Source organism: Nesoenas mayeri, assembly GCF_963082525.1.
Source record: "Nesoenas mayeri genome assembly, chromosome: 29".
In the NCBI taxonomy this organism is placed as follows: Eukaryota; Metazoa; Chordata; class Aves; order Columbiformes; family Columbidae; genus Nesoenas; species Nesoenas mayeri.
In genome coordinates, this window is record NC_137561.1 from 606,033 (window position 1) to 628,318 (window position 22,286).

At 51.3% G+C, this 22,286-nt stretch overlaps 1 protein-coding gene and 1 pseudogene across 2 annotated transcripts; one reads left to right on the forward strand and one right to left on the reverse strand.

Annotated features, from left to right (window-relative positions):
* Window positions 1–3,505: 3,505 nt before the first annotated feature.
* Window positions 3,506–4,420, reverse strand: LOC308050674 (olfactory receptor 14J1-like; annotated as a pseudogene). Its single transcript has one exon. The product of its transcript is annotated as an olfactory receptor 14J1-like (transcript).
* Window positions 4,421–14,947: 10,527 nt separating this feature from the next.
* On the forward strand, window positions 14,948–16,488 carry LOC308050750 (olfactory receptor 14J1-like; the record flags this gene model as incomplete). Its single annotated transcript, XM_080360890.1, has 1 exon — window positions 14,948–16,488. The coding sequence occupies one exon, from the start codon at window positions 14,948–14,950 to the stop codon at window positions 15,878–15,880; it is 933 nt and encodes a 310-aa protein (XP_080217016.1). The 3' UTR covers window positions 15,881–16,488.
* Window positions 16,489–22,286: the final 5,798 nt, after the last annotated feature.

Genomic DNA, 22,286 nt, shown 5'->3' on the forward strand with positions numbered 1-22,286 from the left:
CCCAAACAACCAATCCCAGCAAGACAGAGCAAAAAGGCCCTAGGCCCAAGTGCAAAATGGCAGAATAGCAAAAAACTCACCCAAAACTCCCAGCAGAACAAAAATTCCAAACTAAACTAACCATAGTACCTGGCAAATCTGAACTGATGGAAGTAACCAGCCAGAAATGTCAGCTGGAGCTTTATACTGAGTATGACACTAATTGTAGGTGTGGAAATATAAGGGAAGATTGGCAAGAAGGAGATTTGTAAACACGCTTAAGTGACTGTACCCAGAGTTTAGAAAACACAAATCACACTAATTTAGGTTTAACCTTGTGTACTTCACAAGTTGAACCTGTATCTTTATAGAACATAGACTTGTGAAATCTTAAAGGCACCTCCTCAAACATCCTTGAAATTCCTGCTCTACTCAATGACAGGAAGATGTGCCAGGGGAGGGTCAGGTTGGACATGAGGAAAAGGTTCTTCCCCTAGAGGTGCTGGACACTGAACAGGCTCCCCAGGGAGGTGTCACGGCCCCAACCTGACAGTGTTCAAGAAGAGACTGGACAACGTCTTCACACACACGGGGTGACCTGTGGGGTGTCCTGTGCAGGGACAGGACTTGGACTCCATGATTCTTGTGGGTCCTTCCAACTCAGGACATTCTATGATTCTATGAAACATTAGGTCAAAAGTCCATATTTTCATTGTACAGATGAGATGTAAACACATGGCTCAGGGTTCTTCCTGGGACCGTGGGATGTGGGTGTGCAAGGCCCAGGGAAGGACAACACTGGGACAACAACTTCCAGCTTCCCCATGGGGCTGCAAGGAGGCAGCGAGGCCCCAGTGCCATGAGGACAACATGTCTGCTCCTGGGGTCAGTGGCAGAGACAACTGCCCTGGCCAAGGGGACACAGACCTGGGTTCTGTGGGTCCCTTCCAGCCTTACAGCACCCTTTGCCATCTCCACCACAGGCTGTTCCACACGGTGCTGCCCCTGCCCCTCTTTCCCTGCAGGCTGCAGACACCCATCTCGCTTCCCACCTGCTCTCACCCAGCATCTCTGCACCTTCACTGCTGTGTCTGCACCCTCACCGGCTGCTCTTTGGAACACAAACCATGGGCTGATCCAGCTTCCTCTGGGTCACCTCTTGCCCCACAGCACTGCCTGTCCGTGACATTTCTTACTCCTGATATCCAGTGTCTACTTCCCAATCTGCACTTGGTGGCTTTGGGTTTTTTTCTCTGCTGCTTTTTACCACTACTTTGGAAGCTTTACCACCTCAGAAACTGCCCATCAAGCAGAGATCCAACCTGTTATTCTTCTAGTCATCTTGCACTTATCCAGAGAGAAGTAACCTCACCATGATCTCCTAAATTCCATGAGTGCCGCTGGCCTTTCAGCTTCTCTGATACACACGACCATGTCCCTGCTGCTGTCCCATCATGTTCTCAGGTGGGATGGATGTGACAACCTGTCTCCAAGGTCTCTTCCTGGGTAGGATCTGTCAGACTTAGGCTGAGGTTCTTTCCCAGCCATGTCCCTGCTGCTGGGCTGTCACCTCTAGAGACAGAACTGGCCTCACTGTCCCCTTCACAGCCACAGGATTCTGACTGGATTATGAGTGTCTGAGACACAACTGAACTCATATTGCCATAACTATCCATCACCTTTTTTATGGCCCAGGGCTCGATCAGATCAAAGTATACTTGTTTTATCAAATTTATCAAATATATTCCCTACTAGAGATTTGAGTTGAAAAACACTCTTCAGAGGAACTGCTGTATTTTTGTTGACAACATTAGAACTCGTTTTATGTCTCTTATTCTTTTTATCCTTCCTCTTCTTATTTTGTCTTCAAAATACTCTGCACAAAGGAAAGATTCATTTAATCTCAGAATAACTTGAGGTTTGAAGAGAGCCCTTGTCCCACTTGTGTCACTGTCCTGCTCCAGGCAGGATGAACCAGGTGAGGCTGTTCAAGGGTTCCTCCCAAATTTGCATCATTCACAGAGGAGCTGACAGTGCACTCGTCACATCACACAGAGGGAGAAAAAAGATGTTTAACAGTGTTGGTCCAAGTGCTGGTCACTGAGAGATGAAACTAGTAACTGGCTGCATGGTGGGCTTTGTACCACTGATGACATTTGGCTTGATTGTCCAGCCAGCTTTCCACTCAGCTTCCAATTCTCCAGCCCAGAGATCTCTGATCTGGCTACTGGGACACCACGGAACACCATGTCTGTGACCCTGCAACATTCCAGGTATGGAGGCAGGTTGACCAGCCATTAATTCTCCTTTGTGCTTTTCATGCAGATGGGTTTGATATCTACCTTTTTCAAGGACCTCTAAACCCCTCTGACCACTTTGTCACTTTTGAAAGCACAATCCAGAATCATGGGCCAGGGTGACAGAGCAGACTGGAGCACTTGCAATGAGCCAGTCCACGGCAGCTGAGATGAATCTCACTGGGGCAGTGAGTGAATCTCACCTCCCAATATGAAGTGACCTCAAGACCTTCTCTGTGCCACAGATCTTAATGGAAGCACAAGAAATAGCTGAGAATGTTTGTGCTCACTTGTGTTCATCTCACCTCACATCCATGATGTGCGTGCGCACATCACATCTGCACCTATTCATTCAGTGTCCCTCCATGGAGGGAAGAACAGCGTCTGTGGGTGAGAGGCCAGTGCTGGAAATGGTGGTTGTGAGGGGCCAGTCCATGGTGACTGACCTGGGGCTCCTTCCACGGGGTGTCCAGTGCACAGGGGCACAGTCCAGCCCTGCTCTGCTGGTCCTGCAGGTCTCTGGCAGGAGCCTGGCTGTGAGAGGACACTGCTGTGTGCCAGCCCTGCACACACACACTGTTCAGCTGTACATTGGGGTTTCATCTGTGGGCCAGTTTCTTGGGTATATTCTTGAGAGAAGGTTTGGAAGAAGACCTAAACCTTCAGGCTCTGCCCATAGGAGATCACCTTTCTATCTGGAAAGGCTGTTGTGAGGCCAGCTCTGTCACAGCAGTGCCCATTGCCTGTCCCTGCCTGCGCCCACAGCACTGACACACAGCAGGACGGTGATCAAGCTGCCAGAGCACTCAGGCCTTGCACCAACACCAGGGATGAGAAGGAGAGTGTGGAGTGGAACCAGAACAGCTCTGGAAGAACAAGCGCTGCTGCTCTCTGGCAGGGCTGCCATGCGAGAGCTCCTTTCCCTCTCACCCATGCACACACGATCTATCCCTGCAGCTCCAGAAAGATCCTGGAGAAACAATGCCGGTGAAAAAAAATGGTGAAGGACCCTTTATTTTGCTTAAACACAGAGAACACAATTCCACACTGATACAGCCACTCGGTGTGAAAAGAAAAGCAGGCAGTGAATTACAAAGGGAATTAAAATATTATCATAAAAAAAAAAACCCCACAAATAGCTACAAAAAATACTGCACACAGGATGAAACTCTAATGAGATATACTCTTATGTAGAAGAAGATAGAGACAGTTTATAGCTTCAGAAGAAATCAAGTCATCAGTTTCCAGAGGGCATCCTTGAGCTCCTGGTTCCTCATGCTGTAGATGAGGGGGTTAACTGCTGGAGGCACTGAAGAGTACAGAACAGACACCACCAGGTCCAGGGATGGGGAGGAGATGGAGGGGGGCTTCAGGTTGGCAAACATGCCTGTGCTGACAAACAGGGAGACCACGGCCAGGTGAGGTAGGCAGGTGGAAAAGGCTTTGTGCCGGCCCTGCTCAGAGGGGATCCTCAGCACGGCTCTCAAGATCTGCACATAGGACACCACAATGAACACAAAACAGCCAAAAGTTAAACAGGCACTGACCAAAATAAGCCCAAGTTCCCTGAGGTAGGAGTGTGAGCAGGAGAGCTTGAGGATCTGGGGGATTTCACAGAAGAACTGGCCCAGGGCATTGCCCTTGCACAGGGGCAGGGAAAATGTATTGGCCGTGTGCAGCAGAGAATTGAGAATCCCAGTGGCCCAGGCAGCTGCTGCCATGTGGACACAAGCTCTGCTGTCCAGGAGGGTCCCGTAGTGCAGGGGTTTGCAGATGGCAACGTAGCGGTCATACGACATGATGGTGAGGAGACAAAACTCTGCTGTGATCAAGAAGAGAAACAAAAAGAGCTGTGTCGCACATTCCAAGTATGAGATGGCCCTGGAATCTGAGAGGGAATTGGCCATGGACTTGGGGAGAGTGGTGGAGATGCAGCCCATGTCAAGGAGGGCGAGGTTGAGCAGGAAGAAGTACATGGAGGTGTGGAGGTGCTGGTCCCAGGCTATGGTGGTGATGATGAGGCCGTTGCCCAGGAGGGCAGCCAGATAGATGCCCAGGAAGAGTCAGAAGTGCAAGAGCTGCAGCTCCCGTGTGTCTGTGAACGGCAGGAGGAGGAACTGGGTGATGGAGCTGCTGTTGGACATTGGCTGCCTGTGGGCATGAGGACCTGTGCAAGAAGGAAAAGGTTTAGATTGAGACTTCTCTCAGAAAAACCAAAGCCATTTCCCACAGACCCTCACACAAAGAGACACTTTTCTTCTTCCAGGAGAACGTCCTGGCTGGGCCCTCGTCGATGCTTGATGAGTGTGCAATGAAGAGGAGGGTCTGTGCCCAGGCGCTCCTGAGGACTCAGCCTGACCCTGTGTGATCGGGTGGGCAGGGGCCAGTCCTGGTGTTCAGCTTTGTCAGCTGGAGCCGCTCCTGGTGCAGAAGGGACTGTCAGCATCTGCACCCTCAGGCCTGAGAAACTGAGTTTGAGAGGTTTGGGGTTTCTACAGCTCCTTCTCCCCTCCCACCCTGGGGAGTGTTGTTGGGTGTCAGAAACCCTCAGCATTTCTGCTGCACTCAGGGAGAACAGAGCGAGTCCTGCGAGACCAGAGGATGCCTGTGGGTCAGTGCAGAGTGAGGGCAGCTGCTCTGTCCCTCTGTCCTGCTCCAGCTGCCCTGGGCTGGCACCTTTCTGAGATGGGAGCTGATCACACTCCCATGTTACCCTGAAAAACCACCAGGTGCTGCTGAGAGCAGAGGGATCCACCTCAGACCATGACAGGTCTCACCCTTTCCTAAGGTCTCAGCACCCAACGTTTAGCCCAGGACACACACAGCTCATTCCCCAGCCCCACAGACTGCATTGCCCACAGCCCACAGGTCAGAGCAAAGTTGGGACACGTGTGCCCATGGACACACCTGCAGGAAAGGACCCACAAGATCAGGCTGTGACTCTGCAGCTGAAACTGCCATCCCCAGAGAGCCTGACAGCAAGAACAAGATCCCAACAGCAGCGACCCAGAGCAGAAGGAAAATGCGGTGAGGGTGGGGGTGAGAGAGGCCAGGGCAGAGGCAGCCGGGAACTCAGACAGCGTCCCCCTTCCCCAGCTGTGCAGCCACCTCCCAGACACCAACAGTGCCGGGCAGCTGCTCTCAGCCCCTGTGCTCTGCAGAGGAACTGGAGCTCTGGCTGCACAGGAGCTGCTTCATGCCTTGGAGCCCCCGGCCCTGAGGGCAGAGGCTTTGCTGAGTGGGACAGGAGGCCAGGGGGCTGCTCACAGGAGGGATCTGACCTGCAGGGGGTCACAGGAACTTTTCTCTCTTCTCCCTCCCGTAATCATTCCGGGTTCAGTTTCCTCTCATTTCTGATCATTTCCCTGCTACCTGGAGATTCTCCCCTGGGAGGTGTTTCCCTGTCCATGTCTGTTCCCTGTCAGTACTCACAGACCATCCCACCCCCTGTGCCCTCCCCCTGGCCCTACAGATCCTGCCTGTTCACAGGCACTGCCTGGGGGCATCTTCCTGTCTGCAGGCTGGAAAACAGGACAGGTCAGACTAAGGCTGACCGGTCCAGCCAAGGTGATGCAGGTGCTGTGCACAGGCAGAGGGGTGGGGAAGGAATGTCATGAGCCTTCTGGCATATGTGCTGATCACTCAGAGCTGCAGTTCAGGAGTCTCAGTGACTTGTTTCAGCATGAGAACTCATTTTCAATTTTATCCTTTCCTGCAGCCCCTCACCCCTTGGGAGAGGAAACTGAAAAGACAGGCTCAGCAAAGCTCCTTATCTGTCTGGTAATCCTTGCATTGATCTTGTCATTGGGTCATTGCCTTAGATAAATCCTGCAGGTGATCTGGAGCTGTGAGCAGTGATGACCCACACAGCACCCTCTCCACAACATGACCCTGTCCTACCAGGTCTTGCTCCTTTCCCCAACAGCTTCTCCCCTCAGTGTTGCTGGGCTCTCTCGGGCAGGCTGAGCGCTGACCCTGGCAGGGGGCAGAGTCCCTGCCCGGCACAGCCCTGGGGTGCAGGGACCCTGCTCTGCAGGACAGCCCTGGCCACCCCTGCCTGCACAAAGAGCTTCTCACACCTGGAGTCATCCTCAGCAGGAGGCAGCTGCCATGTGTTATCCCTCTGTTGGTTTAAGGAGGAAATCCCTGCTCTGCTGCAGGTCCTCCTTATCTATACAAGAAAGTCTTTAACAGTTTTACTTACGTATCTCGTTTGATGTACCAGCGTTAGGAAATTCCACCAAAATCTACAGATGTAATAATATGCAGCCACAGACTTACTGTCTGTGAAGATTTCTCTCCTTGTGAACTCGCAGCAATCCTCCCGCCCACATTTCCTTTCCTCTTTCTCTGCCTGGCTCCTGTGCCCTTGGTGCTGCAGGCAGAGCCCTCAGCCCTGCTGCGTGTGCAGAGGAGCTGCTCCTGGGCAGAGCTGTCTCTCTGCAGCGCTGCCGCTGCCATGAGCTCCCTGTGTCCCAGGAGCCCAGCCCAGCTCCGCAGCACAGGAGCAGCCCATGATGTCCCTTTCTCTGTCCCCTCTGGGCTCCTCCAGGTGTCCCTGGGGCTCCAGAGGCACATCCTTGAAACAACCTCAATTAATCAGTGATGTTGATTCTCTCTCCTCTGAAGAGACACATCATTGTGTTCTTTGTATTAAATAAAGTATTAGTATGAGAATCAACTTTTCTTGTCCCATCCTTAGACAGGACACCAGGAAGATTACAGCAAAGGATCTAATTCCTCCAATCCGGGGGAGGAATATCTTCAGTTGAATGAGTTCAGACATTTTATTCTGGTTTTATACTCCTAGGTCTAGAGAGACATTCATCAGTCTTTGCCCATGTCATGTCTGTGCTCTGATTCAAAGCCTTTGCACACATGGGCTCTTGGACACTTGGTACCAGGTTTCTTGTGCAGGTCAGAGCCGGGCTGGTGCCGGGTGGCTCAGCCCAGATGTGAGGCCATGTCCTCAGCCAGGGACCTGACTGGGGAGCTGGAGCTGTCAGTGCTGCAGACAGAGCTGTGACACGGATGGAATGAACTGCCAGGCAGGGTGGCAGCAGTGAGTTCATCTGGTCTGCAAGGACAGCAGCCTCCAAGCACAGCAACAGTCCAGATCAGAACTCAGTCCAGACCTGGAAGGCAATTCAAGGGCCCCACAAGGAGCTGTTACTACTTCAGGAACAGTTAGAAGAGAAACGAAGACACTGTGTGGCCACTGATAAATTTAAGAAGGTAGAGAAGTGATAATCTCTGTGTCTCTTGTCCTCTGTCTTCACCAGCAAGGTCTCCCAGGCATCTGTGGCTGGAGGCAGAACAAGCAGCAGCGGATGGGGATCAAGTCAGGGATCACTGGTACTAACACAATCCTCTCCAGTCTATGGGACAGCAGGGGCAGCATCCCAGGAACTGGGACAGCAGGACCATGTCACAGTGAGGCCACTCTCCACCATCTTGGAAAGCTCATGGAGACTGGGGGGACTCCCTGACCACTGGCAGCTCTCACACAGTGTGTGCACTTTTGAAAATGGCCCATGGGTGAGCAGGGGAACTAAGGGCTGTGCCTCAGAGCATGGCCACTGGGACCCCATTGCTGGGTGTCTGGAAGAGAAGGTGACGGGGTTTGCCCAGGGCAGGTTGTGCCTGTCCATCCTGTTTGCTTTCTGTGAGGAAAGGACAGGGTTGTGGACGTGGGGAGACCATTGGTGGTCTGTTACCAGTGGGGGTCTGTACCCTGTAAGTCAGCAAGGCATTCAGTGTCATCCTCTGCGATATTTTTGTGTCCAAGGTAGGATATTATGGTCAGTCTGCAAGTAGATGGGTAAATCCAATCTGGATGGTTGGGCTTGGAAAGGTGCTGTAGAAAGGGAGAAACTTTCCAGTCCTGAGGACAGTCCAGCACTGGAAGCTGTTTCCCAGGAGTGCACACCCACTCTGTCCCAGAAAGTGACCAAGATGTGTTTGGATAAAGCCCTGAGCAATCTGGTCTGACCCTGCTGTGAGCAGGAGGTTGGTCAGGATGCCTCCTGAGGTCCCTTTGAGCCTGAATGACGCTGTCCTTCCTTCCTCTTCATGTTTACAAATTAGGGAGAACTCTCTGTTTCTCCCTGAGCACAGAAGTAATCCACATGAGGTGCAGGGCTGCTTTACAAGTGCCCCCAAACAGTCCTGACCACATCTTTTCCATCCTTTTTCTTTTGCCCTCAGCTAAGATCTTACTGTTTGCTGTCCTAATGCCTCTCCAGAAAGAACAGCCTGTGTTGTTAACCCTTTCAGAGCAGGTTGTTCAAGAGGTGTCAGCATCCATGTACAGAGTCTGCACAGCAGCCAGACACAAATCCATCATTATAGAAATGGAGACGAGACACTTGACCAGCTCCTTGCACCCAGATATCAGCGTGACATGTCTGCTGAGATGCCAGGGAACACCTAAAATCTACGTGAAGGGTATGTGAGTCCTGGTTGGGTATCCTGGCTTGTCTCCTGACCCATGTGGTTCTTCAGGCTCTGAAGAGAATCAAAACCAGCCATTGGACTAGGGTAGTTCCATTTTACACGTGTCACACAGGGCAGATGAGGGAGCTCAGAACTCCAGACTCTGCTGCACTGTTGGGACTGCAGAGACTGGAAATGCAGGTGACAGTGTGTGTCAGTGCACACACATACAGATTCTGGCTTCCTTTGGGCCTTTGCACCGACCTGGGATCTGTTCCTTGGCCACCTTTGTCTCAGAAGGAAACTGTTCTCCTATGCAACCTCCACATCACACCACATAAGAAAAAATTAAAGGGTAGAAAAATAATGAAAGAAGCACAATTTGGGGGTAATTCTGTCCAAGAAGTGTACTCTTTAAATGATTAAAACAAAAAAAGAAGTGAGAGAAAAAGCATTGTTCTAAGAAATTCTTTCAAGACACAGCTACTGAGGTGTAGCAGCTGCTTGGAAAAGCAAGAATGACTGTTAGGACTGAAATTAAAGAGATTTAAATCATCATGATCATCAGTGAGAATAAGGAGTTCCCTGTTACTGTTACTAGTGACAGCACCACTGTTCACAAACATCCTTCAGAGCATCTCCATTTTTCCTGGGCTCCAAAGCTCATCCTGCTCAGAGTTTGACAGGATTGCTGCAAACCCCTGTGACCCAAATCTCTACAACTGTCTCTGCTCAACAGCCTTTTACCCCAGGAAGGGGAAAACTGCCAATGCAGACACCAACCCAGTGCCCAACCTGCCTGGAGAGCCAGGACAGTTGTGCCACACAACAGCCGCCTCTGAGGGAAGCTGGAGGTGATGGAACTGAAATGGTTTCAACCCAAATCATAGAATCATAGAATCATTTAGGCTGGAAAAGACCCTTAAGAACATGGAGTCAAACGGTAAATCTAACACTCCCAAGTACTCCACCAAACCATGTCCCAAAGTACCACATGTCCATGTCTTTTAAACACTTCCCGCAATGGAAGCTCCAATCCTGAAGCTGGCAGGACACCATTGGCTGCAGTTGGACATAAGATACTGGTCATGGCTGTGAGTTCAGCCCTGGCTGGCAGAATGTCTCACACCCTCACTGAGGAGGGCAGGGGGCTGGGAGATGGGAGCACGTTTCAGTTTCCAGATCCCAGCACAGAGCCCAAACCATCCTGCCCTTGGACTCTGGATCTCATTTCCTGAGATGCAAAGCTGGTGAGGCTTCTGTGGATACTCATGTTAAAAGGTATGAACAATCCTTCAAGTGTTTGTGTAATATGTCTAGGAATGTCAGACGTATATGCTCATATTTAAAGATTTGTAAAACAGTGCTCTGCATCAGTGGTAGCCCCTCTGGCAATGACAATTAAATAGGTATTTGCACTATAAGGCTCCATACCCCATCCACAAGCACACATCTAAGTGGTTCAGATGACGGGTGGTCTGGCAAACGTCACCCTTTGTGTCCCCAGGTGATGGACACTGCTCATGTGCCTCTGCAGAGAGTGGCAGGAGCTGGATCCCCTTCTCGGGACAGACTCCTTCCAGGAGAGACACAGATACAGGGGGAACTCATCGGGGCTTTACGGCATTTCACTCGGCATCAGTTTTGACATATTGGGTGCTGTCCTGTGACTGCCCTTTCTGCACAAATGATCATAAAACACAACCATTTAGTGAGACATGGTCATAAAGGGATGTTATGGACAAGAAAGCTCACCATGAACTCTGGAGAGAGCGAGGATGTTCATAATAAGCACCAGGAAGAACCAAGTAGCTCGAGGCCTCTTCTGAAGAGCAGGAGGCCTGAGCAGCCGTGATTGGCCATTGTAGGTGTGGGAGAGGGTCAGGGCATGTCAGGGAGAAGCAATGAGATGGCTGATGGCTTCAGTGAACCCTTCCAGCCATGTCTGAGCCCAGCAATGGAAAGCAGTTGATGTCTGCAGGTGGAGGAGGAACAGGAGGAAGATCTTCCTGGGAATATGGAAGTTAGGAAGGCCTCTCTTGGGCTAATCATGTATGGCAGTGCCATTTGCATGCTGTGGGCATGGCTGTGCCTGTGAGATGGGGAACGGCTGCTGCTGGGGTGGCTGTGCTCAGTCATGGCCCATGAGCTGACCCTGCTCTGCTCCTCTCTTACACTGCCCACACTTGGATGGTCCTCAGCAATCATCCAGGGACCTGGTGGATCCATGAACCTCCTGGAGTGATGGGTATGGATCCACATAGAAGATTCAAGCAAGTTTGGGACTGAAACACTGAGATGACTGGTGACCATTGCCAGGTGTATGAAAGAAGCTGGATGAGTTGTGAGGAGCTCACAGGCATGTCCAACTCCACAGAAAAACAGAGCCTTGCAGTTAAAGCAACAGCACTTGACATAAATCCCACCTACAAAACACGAAACACTCAGACTGACCACAGGAAAAGCCTTGAAAAATATTGGAGAAAAATCTACCAGCTCCAAAGCGATAGGAATCAGCCATTCTAGTGATGAACAAGCATCAAGGGCTGACGTGGCATCAGAGCCACCTCCACATGGCCCTCACCACCTGGAACCAGTGTCTGCAAGTCTTTCCTTCAGCAGCCTCCAGGGACAGGGATCTGCTCTGGTTGTTTTCTTCACAGCTGTGTCAGTGATGGCCCTTCATGGGGTCCAAACACCCTCAGAAACCTGGGGTTTGCTTCTGCCTTTCACTTCATTAGAGGCTTGTTCATTCTTTCAGTATCTGCAGTTCAGGATCATGGAAGCAGAGGGCTCACTAACATCTAAAATGCTCTTACAAGCCAAATCTCTGTGCATTATTTTCCTAAAGGCTTCAAGTCTGGTGTGGATGATTGGAGAGATTTCAGGAATAGCCATACAGAGAACATTTCCATAATAAATAGCAATAAAGGCAAATTTCTTTTATTTGCTTCCCTGCTCACCCTTCCCTCCCTTTCCAGAACAGGTGGCATCAGCAGCCTCCAATTCTTATTGATGTGTTGCATCTCCTGATACAGACTGAATATGTCAGAAAGGAAGGTGCCTAAATCACCATGTGCATGAGGAGACAGGCCAGGACAGCTCAAGAGGAGTCACACTCCTCTGGACCAATGGTGGGTGTTCCTGGCAATCTCAGGTGCCACAGCACAGTGATACTTGTGTTCAGGAGCTGGTCAAGTGACCCATCTCCTGTTCTGTAACGGTGTCTGAGTTTGCTCTGGTCACCCCTGACTTGAGCCCCATCCACTGCTGGGTGTTCTCCAGACTCCTGCCTTCAGGAACCAAGTCCCGGGAGACCTTGCTGTTGAAGATGGAGGCAAAGAAGCCATGAAGAACCTCAGTCCTGTCTGATTCTGCTCTTCTGAAGTTCAGCAGCAGGCTCACGTTCACCCTGTCTATTCTCTTACTGCAAGTGAAGCTCTGTCAGCTCATCTTGCTGCCCTTCCCGTGCAGGTATCAAGTCCAGAGCAGCTTTGTCATCATCCCCACATCCATGGACGAGGTTTCTAAATTCCTCCTTTGCAGCTTCCCCTGCTCCCACCTCCTGTGTGCTGCCTTTGTGCCCTGCAGCTCCATCAGTTCAGAGGAGCAGCCTCATGAGATAAATGTTTCTTTTCATGGGTACTTGGAGAGATCATTCTTGTGCTTGGAGCAGCCTGTCCTGTAAGGATTATCAGATTTCCTGGGCTCCTTCACCCTTCAGATCTACTTCCATGTCACCACTTTGCCCACCATCCCCCAGTATGTCAAAGTCTTCCCCTCTGGATTCCACCAGCCTGTGCTCTGCTGCTGGCCTTCCTCCCTCCCCGCTGGTGCCTGGGACCCCACTGTGTCCTGCTCATGACAGCCAAGGTGGACACTGATGTTCACATCTCTCACCAGGGTTTCCTTGTTTCTCAGTTCCAGATTCACGTGAACATCACCCTTGTTGGTCCACCAGGCAGACATGTTAAGCAGTTGGCCCAAGATCCCCTGGACTGTTGGCAGCTGCAGCTTTTCCTGGCCAGTGAATGTCAGGGCAATTACAGTTCCCCTTAGGAACATACTAATTCACTGGTGAGTTGCTCAGCTTGCCGACAGAAGATCCATTTCTTCCCCATGATCAAGTAATTTGGAGCACACAATATATTGTCACCCTGTACTGGGCTTACGTGACAAAGTCTTGGAACTGGGGGTGAGTGTGGCTGTGCTACAGTTGTCACCTCTCCGAGAAGACAACAGGAATTTGACCAATGTCAGACAGAGCTGATTTCAGTTGCTCCAAGTTGGACCCACTCCTTGCCCAATCTGAGCCACTCAGTGATGCTGGCAGCACCTCTGGGATATTGTATTTGAGAAAGGGTAAAAAACGCTGCACAACAGCAGGTGGGAGAGAGGAGGGAGGAGATGGGAGAGAAAAGCACTGCAGACACCAAGGTCATATCCCACAGGACCCAAGCAGGTCCCTCAGCAGGCCAAATCCTGCTCTCCTGAAATCCTGCTCTTGTCCTTGTTCTCATCTCCCAGGAGCCTCAGCTCCACTTTCCCATCCCTGACTGTTCCATCCTGACCGACTCTTTCTGGTTTGTAAGTGAGAAGTCCCACAAGGCACCTCACCCCACTGCCTTCTCAGTCACCCGTGTCAAGAAGATGTTGTCAATGAGCTTCAAAACCCTCATTGTCCCCAGCCAGGAACCTGGGAGGTGTGGGACCATAGTCCTGCCCTTGGCCTTGCACAGCCCCACATCACACTGTCCCAGGAAGGGCCCTGGGCAACGTGGGAGGGACAGGATCTGACTTTCCAGGGCTGGGGGTCAGGGCTTGGCCCTTTGGTTAATGAAACACATCCAGGATTACTGAGCATCAGAGACGCCTTCACCTTGCTCTTCCTGACCTGTCATCTCTGCCTCTAGTTTTCTTCTCTAACCAAACCTGGATATTGTTTCCCAGTAGGTTTCCTCAGTGGGACCCATTAACAGTACAAGAAACTTTGGAGTTTGAATCTAACTTTGACTTCTTGAGAAGTTTCTTCACCTTCCTCCAGGGTCTAAGGTCCATGGACTCAGCACCAAACCCACCAGAGGGGTCATTAAAGCGCCTTGTGCTGCTCCTGTGCTGCTGAGCTGGGCTGGGCTCCTGGGACACAGGGAGCTCATGGCAGCGGCAGCGCTGCAGAGAGACAGCTCTGCCCAGGAGCAGCTCCTCTGCACACGCAGCAGGGCTGAGGGCTCTGCCTGGGGATCTCAGGAGACGAGCAAGGCAGAGAGAGATTAAGGATGGTCAGGACTGGGAGGATGACTGAGAGCTCACTGGAGGAGAAACCTTTGCAGCCCTTGCCATGGTAAGTCTCTAGTGCAGGGCAGTGCAGCTGTAGGTCCTGGAGGCATCTCCTGAAACTGGCACAGGCACAGCTTGTGGGATCTGTAAGGAGGGGGCTCTTGTCAGGCCATGTTGAACAGCTGTGAAGCCGGGGGAGCACCCAGGGGTGCCCAGGGCTGTCCTGCAGAGCAGGGTCCCTGCACCCCAGGGCTGTGCCGGGCAGGGACTCTGCCGCCTGCCAGGGTCAGCGCTCAGCCTGCCCGGGAGATCCCATGGCAGCAGCTGTGGGGGGAAGGAGCGACCCCCGGCAGGGCAGGCAGGGAGCTTGTGGGGTTGAAGGGGGCTGTGTGGGTCAGGGCTGCTCAGAGCTCCAGATCCCCCCACAGACATGGCAGAGGGTCCTTCTGAACAAGGACATCAAGACAGCAACAGCTGCCAGGGAAGGAGTCTGTGCTTTCAGTTTTCCACTCTTGCTCGTCTGGATGTGCAGTGAGAGATGGGGATTTATTTCTCTCTTTGGAGCAGACACTGAGACCCCAGTTCTTGTTAGCATGTGTCTGAGCTGCTCCTGAGCCCCTGCACACACAGAGCTGCCCTTGGGCAGTGCCAGGAGGTGTAAGCAGGACAGAGCTGAGCACACAGCGGGTGGGACGGGGTCTGTGACACTGACAGGGAGCAGACCAGGGACAGACACACAGCTGCAGGCAGCACAGACATGGGCAGGGAGAAGGAGATGGACGAGAAATGCTGGAGAGGGGATTCAGGACCCCCTGAATGAGAGAATGAGCTGAAACATCCCTCCATCAGGGAGGTGGTTTTCCATGGGAAATAACATGTTTATTTTCCTCAGAGAAGTCACCCCTAACTTGTCACTGTCTTTTCCTCCTATGACAGGTCCTCATGCCCAGAGGCAGCCAATGTCCAACAGCAGCTCCATCACCCAGTTCCTCCTCCTGCCGTTCACAGACACACGGGAGCTGCAGCTCTTGCACTTCTGGCTCTTCCTGGGCATCTACCTGGCTGCCCTCCTGGGCAACGGCCTCATCATCACCACCATAGCCTGGGACCAGCACCTCCACACCCCCATGTACTTCTTCCTGCTCAACCTCGCCCTCCTCGACCTGGGCTCCATCTCCATCACGGTCCCCAAATCCATGGACAACTCTCTGTGGGATTCAAGGGTCATTTCCTTTGCAGGATGTGCTGCCCAGGTCTTCTTTGTATTTTTCTTGTTTGGTGCAGAGTATTCTCTTCTCACCGTCATGTCGTACGACCGCTACGTTGCCATCTGCAAACCCCTGCACTACGGGACCCTCCTGGGCAGCAGAGCTTGTGTCCACATGGCAGCAGCTGCCTGGGCCGCTGGGTTTCTCAATGCTCTGCTGCACACAGCCAATACATTTTCACTGCCCCTGTGCAAGGGCAATGCCCTGGGACAGTTCTTCTGTGAAATCCCACAGATACTCAAGCTCTCCTGCTCGGGCACCTACCTCAGGGAACTTGGGCTTATTCTGTTTAATGGATCTTTAGTTTTTATGTGTTTGGTGTTCATTGTGGTGTCCTATGTGCAGATCTTGAGGGCCGTGCTGAGGATTCCCTCTGAGCAGGGACGGCACAAAGCCTTTTCCACCTGCCTCCCTCACCTGGCCGTGGTCTCCCTGTTTGTCAGCACTGCTGTATTTGCCCACCTGAAGCCCCCCTCCATCTCTTCACCATTCTTGGACTTGCTGGTGTCTGTTCTGTACTCAGTGGTGCCTCCAGCAGTGAACCCCCTCATCTACAGCATGAGGAACCAGGAGCTCAAGGATGCCCTGTGGAAACTGATGACTGGATTTCTTCTGAAGCTATAAATTGTATCAATCTTCTTCTACATAAGATTATATTCTATCTCATTGGAGGTTAATCCTGTGTGCAGTATTTATTTTTTGTCTCTATTTGTGTTGTTGGTGGTTTTTTGTTTGTTTGGTTGGTTGGTTGTTTTTTTTTATTTTTTATGATAATATTTTAATTTTGTTTGTAATTCACTGCCTGCTTTTCTTTTCACACCAAGTGGCTGTGTCAGTGTTGAATCTTGTTCTCTGTGTTCAAGCAAAATAAAGGGTCCTTCACCACTTTTTTTCACCAGCATTCTTTCTCCGGGAGCTTTCTGGAGCTGCAGGGACAGTTCCTGTGTGCATGGGTGGAAGGGAAAAGAGCTCTCGCATGTCAGCACTGCCAGGGAGCAGCAGTGCTTGTTCTTCCAGAGCTGTTTTGGTTCCACTCCACACTCTCCTTCTCATCCCTGGTGTTGGTGCAAGGCCTGAGTGCTCTGGCAGCTTGGTCACCGTCCTGCTGTGTGTCAGTGCTGTGGGCGCAAGCAGGGACAGGCAATGGGCACTTGTGTCACAGAGCTGGTCTCAGAACAGCCTTTCCACAGAGAAAGGTGATCTCCTCAGGGTAATACACGATGGTTTATATCTTCAATCATATGCTTATGATAGTGTCCCACAGATTCAAACACCAGTGTATAGATAAACAGTGTGTGTGTGCAGGGCTGGCACACAGCAGTGTCCTCTCACAGCCAGGCTCCTGCCAGAGACCTGCAGGACCAGCAGAGCAGGGGCTGGGCTGTGCCCCTGTGCACTGGACACCCCACAGAAGCTGCCCCAGGGCATCGTCATGGACTGGCCCCTCCTAACCACCATTTCTAGCTCTGGCCTCTCTCCCTTACTCACAGAGGTTGTTCTTCCCTCCATGGAGGGACACGGAATGAGTAGGTCAGAAATTCATGTCTGCATTGTTCTGATGAGATGTGAGCATGCACATGATGGATGTGAGGTGAGATGAACCCAGGTGAACACTAACGACACCAGCTGTTCCTGATGGTTCCATGAAGGCCTGTGAGACAGACCATGTTTCAAGGTCACTTCATGTTGGGAGTAACAGCCCATGGGAAACCACCCACTGGGATCTTCTTCCTTGAACTGAGCTCCCCGTGTCCATTCCTCATGATGTGGGACATCTCAGATGAGTGCAGAGCAGGTGACACACCACAGGGCTGAGGCGTCTCCCATCCTTGGGAGTGGCAACAGGAGGCCAAAGGGACAGTGTGAATCAGAGTCAAGTTCTGAGGTCCTCAAGAAAGGAAGATGTCAAGCTCATCTTCAAGAAGGGCTTGAAGGAGGATTTGAAGAATTCAGGGCTGGTCAGCCTACCTCTGTCCCTGAGAAGGGGATAGGCAGCGTCTTCCTGCACCAGTTTCGGGAACCTGAAGGATAAGGAAGGCATTGCTGAACCGAAATGAGCGGAAAACCCAATGACTCCCAAGAAATGCTCTGGACTCATTCCAGAGCTTTAGACCCCCAGGAATGAGCTCAGTGACAGTGCAGCCCATGCAGTTGCATCTGTGTCCCTCAATGAGCAGCACAACCAGTGTGCAGTCACCCCATAGTTCTGCAGCCAAACTGCTCTGCAGAGCATTTGTGCCAGGTTGGGGCCCTGTGGGGAGCACAGGATGGGGCCAGGAGCACCAGAGCAGATCAGAGGAGGGATGGGGGAGATCAGACAGGAGCAGACCTGGACTGGAAACTGAAGAAAGTGTTCACCCAGAAGCAACATCCTTTTGCTCTGGTACTTCAGTCCTGGTGCTCATCACATGTCCTTAAGACAAACTTATGAACCAGTCTTGTCAACCTTACCCCAAACGTCACCCCTAGACAAGGCTCCTGAGCTGGGGCCAAGCTGGAGAACTGGGGTCCAGCTGTGACCAGAGGAAGGACAAGGCCTGTCCTGGGTCCTCTAAAGGGCTGGCAGCCTCTGTGATCTCCACTAGAAAAGGCAGCATGCAGAAAACTGGAGACCATCCTCATGCCCATTGGAGGCGCTTAGGAAGAGTTGCTCTCTCCAAATATCCAGCCCAGCTTGTTGCTGCCTGAACTACCAGGAGAAACTGCCCCTGGACCCTCATTGCAGACCCCATCTCCTCCACCCCATGCAGGCCGTGCTCTCCCCCTTGGCACTGAGGTGGTTCCAGGGACCCAAGAGACACCTGTAGGAGGAGATGTTGGGTGGGGATATGGTGTCCTTCAGTGCTCCTCATGGTACCTCCTGCTGGGCTTTGTGACACTGGTCACAACCCTCTGAGCCTGGATGTTCAGCCAGTTCTCAGTGGTGCTGAGCAGGAACATGCCCACGAGCACACTGGGCTGCACTGGGAGGAGCGTGGCCACCCAGACAAGGGCAGTTATTGCCCATCGTGACTCAGCACTGGTGCGGTCACATCTGGAGCCGTGTGTCCCAGTGTGAGGTTCCCCATTCTGGAGGAATGGGAGGAGCTGTCGTGTGGCCAGAGAAAGTCTGGGTCACGTGTGGAGATGTTGAGAGACCCAAACTTCTTTAGTCTGGTGAAGGGGAGGCTGAGGAAACGTGCTGGTTTTACTGAAATTGGGTTAATTTTCCTCATGCATTTTGAACCTCTCTCCTTCACAGCCAGTAGAGTCTTTTGCTTACATTTACTATGAGAATAATGAGGTAACGCTGTTTCTTCCCTGGGGTAGAGTTCATTTTGTCTTTTAGCAGCTTTACAGTGTTTGCCATTTGCTATGAGACGAATGTCAGAACTCACTGAGATCTTGACTGTTGTCAGGGAAACCAAGGACTTCTTTGGCCATCCAGCTGAGGATGCAGATTGGCAGGAGGGGACACAGACAGGACAGCACCTGGATTGACATGCAGGCTCATCAATGACATATTCCCCATGATTAGCGCCATGATCAGTCTAAAGCTGGAGCCGGCTTCTAGGGCTTGTTACATCCGTTACTTTGGGTTTTCCAGCTGGCTTGGTCAGTTCCATTCACAAGTTTCATCCTGTCAGGAGTTCGATGTCAGTTCGGCCTTTTGCCGTTCTGCCATTTTGCCGTTGGCCTTTGGGCCTTTCTGCCTGTTGCCCTTTTGCTCTCTCTGGCTGGGATGGGCTGTTCAGGACCAAGGTGCTCCCTTCTGCAGGACTGGCTGCTCCGTGTGACTGGAGTTACACAGGGGATGGCACTGAGTGTATTTTCTTAATTTAATTTATCTATTTGTATTTAATTTACCTGGACTATTGTCAGTGAAAACAAGGACTTCTCTGGAGTGCAGCTCCAGGTGCAAATGGATAGGTGGGGGCACAGACAGGACAGTACCTTCATTGACATCCAGGTCAATCAACGAGGTATTTTCTACCATTAGTGTCATGCTCGGTATAAAACTGGAGATGCCTTTTCCAGCTGGTTAGTTCAGATTTCCTGGCTACGTTGGTTGGTTCTGTTCATTCTGTTGGGAGGTCAGTGTTAGTTCAGTTTTATGACATTTTGTTGTGTTTAAGTTGGCCGTTGGGCCTTTCTGCCGTTTACATTTTTGCTTTCTCTTGCTGGGATCAGCTGTTCAGGACCAGGGCGCTCCCTTCTTTTGGGTTAGCTGTTCCACATGACTGGAGGTCTGTGGGGAATGGCACTGAGTATCATTTATTTTATGTATATTTTAGTATCTGTACACTACTAGTAGTAATATTTTATAATTACTTTTATTGTCTTATGAATTTTATTTTCTAAGCCCACGAGTTATTCTCTTCCCTTTCAGTTCTCTCCCTTGTCCCACTTTGGGGATTAGGGGCAGGATGTGAGCAGCTATCAGGGTCTTAGTTGGTGGCTGTGGTAACACCATGAAAAGAAAGGGCAGTAGTAGCTTCAGAAATTCTAAAAATCACTTTCCAAGATGGTGGCAGTTTTGTTTTTTTGATTTGTTTTTGGTTTGGTTTCGTTTGGTTTGGTTTTTTTTTGGTGGAGGAAAACAGCATAAGAAAGAAAAACCATCAGAAACTGCAGCTCTGGAGGTCCAGAGTGAAGCTCAGGATCAAGAAATATCATTCTGAGCACAGTGCTGTGGTCATTCAGAGGAGTCTGGATCAGCCATGGCTTTGTGTTTCAAGGAACAGCTGGTGAGGATGTAGAGACAGCAGCACAGGTGGGGACACACTGGGCTGAGAACAAGGTGGGGAAGCGCATGGGGTGTCTACAGCCTGTGGGGAAACAGCCACAGGCCTGGGACAGTGCAGGATGGACCTTGGTGGACATGGCCAAGTGCGCTGGCAAGGCTGGATGTCCCTGCAAGAGCCAAGGTCTTTGTCCCCTTGGCTATGGCTGATGTCCCTGCCAGCGAGGCCTAAGAGGAGACACATGGTGGACATGGCCATGGCACCCCATTGCCTCCTTGCACCCCCAGGGAGTGTCACACCATTGTCCTGCACTGGGCATCACACTCCCCACAGCCCCAGGAAGAGCCCTGAGCCACACGTGAGGGACAGGATCTCCCTTCCAGGGGCAGGGGCTCAAGGCTTGGCCATTGTCCTTCATCAGACAAACCAAGGGCTTTCTCAGCATCAGAGCTGCTGCACTTTGCCTGTGCCTGATGCAATCACTGCCTCCAATTATCTGCTCTAACGAGTCCCTGGGAGGCTTTGTCAGTAACAGCCCTCAGTGGGGCCCATTAATGCTTCAAGGTACTTTGGAGTTTGTTCTGCCTTGGACTTCTTGAGCAGATTCTTCAGTCTGTGCTTGGTATCTGAGGTTCATGGACTCAGCACCAAATACGCCATGGGGCTCATTAGAACGCAGAAAGCCCTAACGAGCGATGTTTCTTTCTGTACTTTTTTTGAAACCTTCCAGACTTGTAGAACTAACTGTAGAGGTTTCAATGGGACACTTGCTGATGAAGGTTTCAAAGAAGATTTCATAAAGGAGGGTTTTTTCTTTCAATGGTATTTTCTCTCATTTTCCAGTGTATAGAAGAAGTGACAGCAGCATTCTACACTAGACATTGATCCCGAGGGTCTCCTGAAGACATCTGGACAGGCAGGAGAATAGTCCTTGAGGCTGGACACTGTATGGACAACCTGGCTCCTCACCCCCACCCCCAGTCTGCCGGTTCCCTCATTGGCCACCAGAGATTGCATCACTTTTCCTCCATCAGACTTCTCCACTGAGCTCTGCAGGAGATGCTGCAGCTCCTGTGCACCAGCTCCACCTGCTCTCCTGTGCAAACACTGCACAGTTCAATCAACAGCAAAACACTTTCCTCAGCTGTGTGTGTAAGTGGATCTGGTGAGGTCCAGCATCCACAAGGGACACCCACACAAGAACTGCTTTAGACAGAGAGACAGGAGAGGATAGAAATAAACACAATGAACGTGTTGACTGCCATGTCAATTAGAGCTCTGAAGAACGGGGCAAGTTTGTAACTCCCTGAAGCTCAAAGCAGAAACCAGACAGTTGAGAGGCCACTGAATGACCAAAGAGCAAGTGGAGGAGAAACCTGAGAGCACTGGGAAGGGCAAACATCCAGACAGGGCTGGAAAGTTGTCCTTGGACAGGGACATTGAATCAGGAGAGGTGGGAACTCCTGAATGACGAGGGAGATGAAATCATAGAGTGTTGGTAATAGAAGTACAGGGGAAAACCAATATTCTCCAACCCTTAGTACATAGCTAACAGCTTCTCACCATAAACAGCCAGGGCCATTTTAGCGCCCCAGTGTACCTGAGGTGCTGTCCTGGTGTTGGCATCTATCACACAGGACCTGGGGAGACCAGAGCACCGTGCAGTGCAGGTGGAGCCTGGGCAGGGGTTCTCGGGGTATCTACACTGGCAACAGGTGTTTGTGTCCCTGGAGCTGAAGACATTTGTGTCCTGAATCCATCCCCTCTTCTGGAGAACTCTTTCCTTTCCAAACAAAAGACACCTCACCAAAGAAACAAAAAAAAAATATGTTGACACCTTCCTTTGCTTTGGATCTTTGTCTTCAGTTCTTATTTTAATTGTCATTGACATCCACTGACATCTGATGGGCCTGCAGGCATGAAGCTAAGATCACGTTGTGTCTTGCACAGCGCCCCATGCCCTCTGAACCTGCCCTGCCCAGGACTCCTCACACGTTGCCCAGAGCGAGTTACACTGAGGTGTTGGCTGGTTCCCTGGCTGAGATGTTGGTTTAGATGGTCACCTACAGCACAGGTGGGTCCTGCCCCATCATCGCCTGCTCTGCTCCAGTCTGAAACAGAGCCCAACATCACAATGGGATCATGAGAGAACTGAGGTTGAAGGGACCTCAGGAGTCTGCAGTCCAACCTGTCACCAACTGGGTCACACCAAGGTGTTCAAGCCTTGATTCAATCAGAGCTTTAGCAGGACTAGAGAAGTGATCATCCCTTTGTACTGGGCACTGGTGAGGCTGCACCTTGAATCC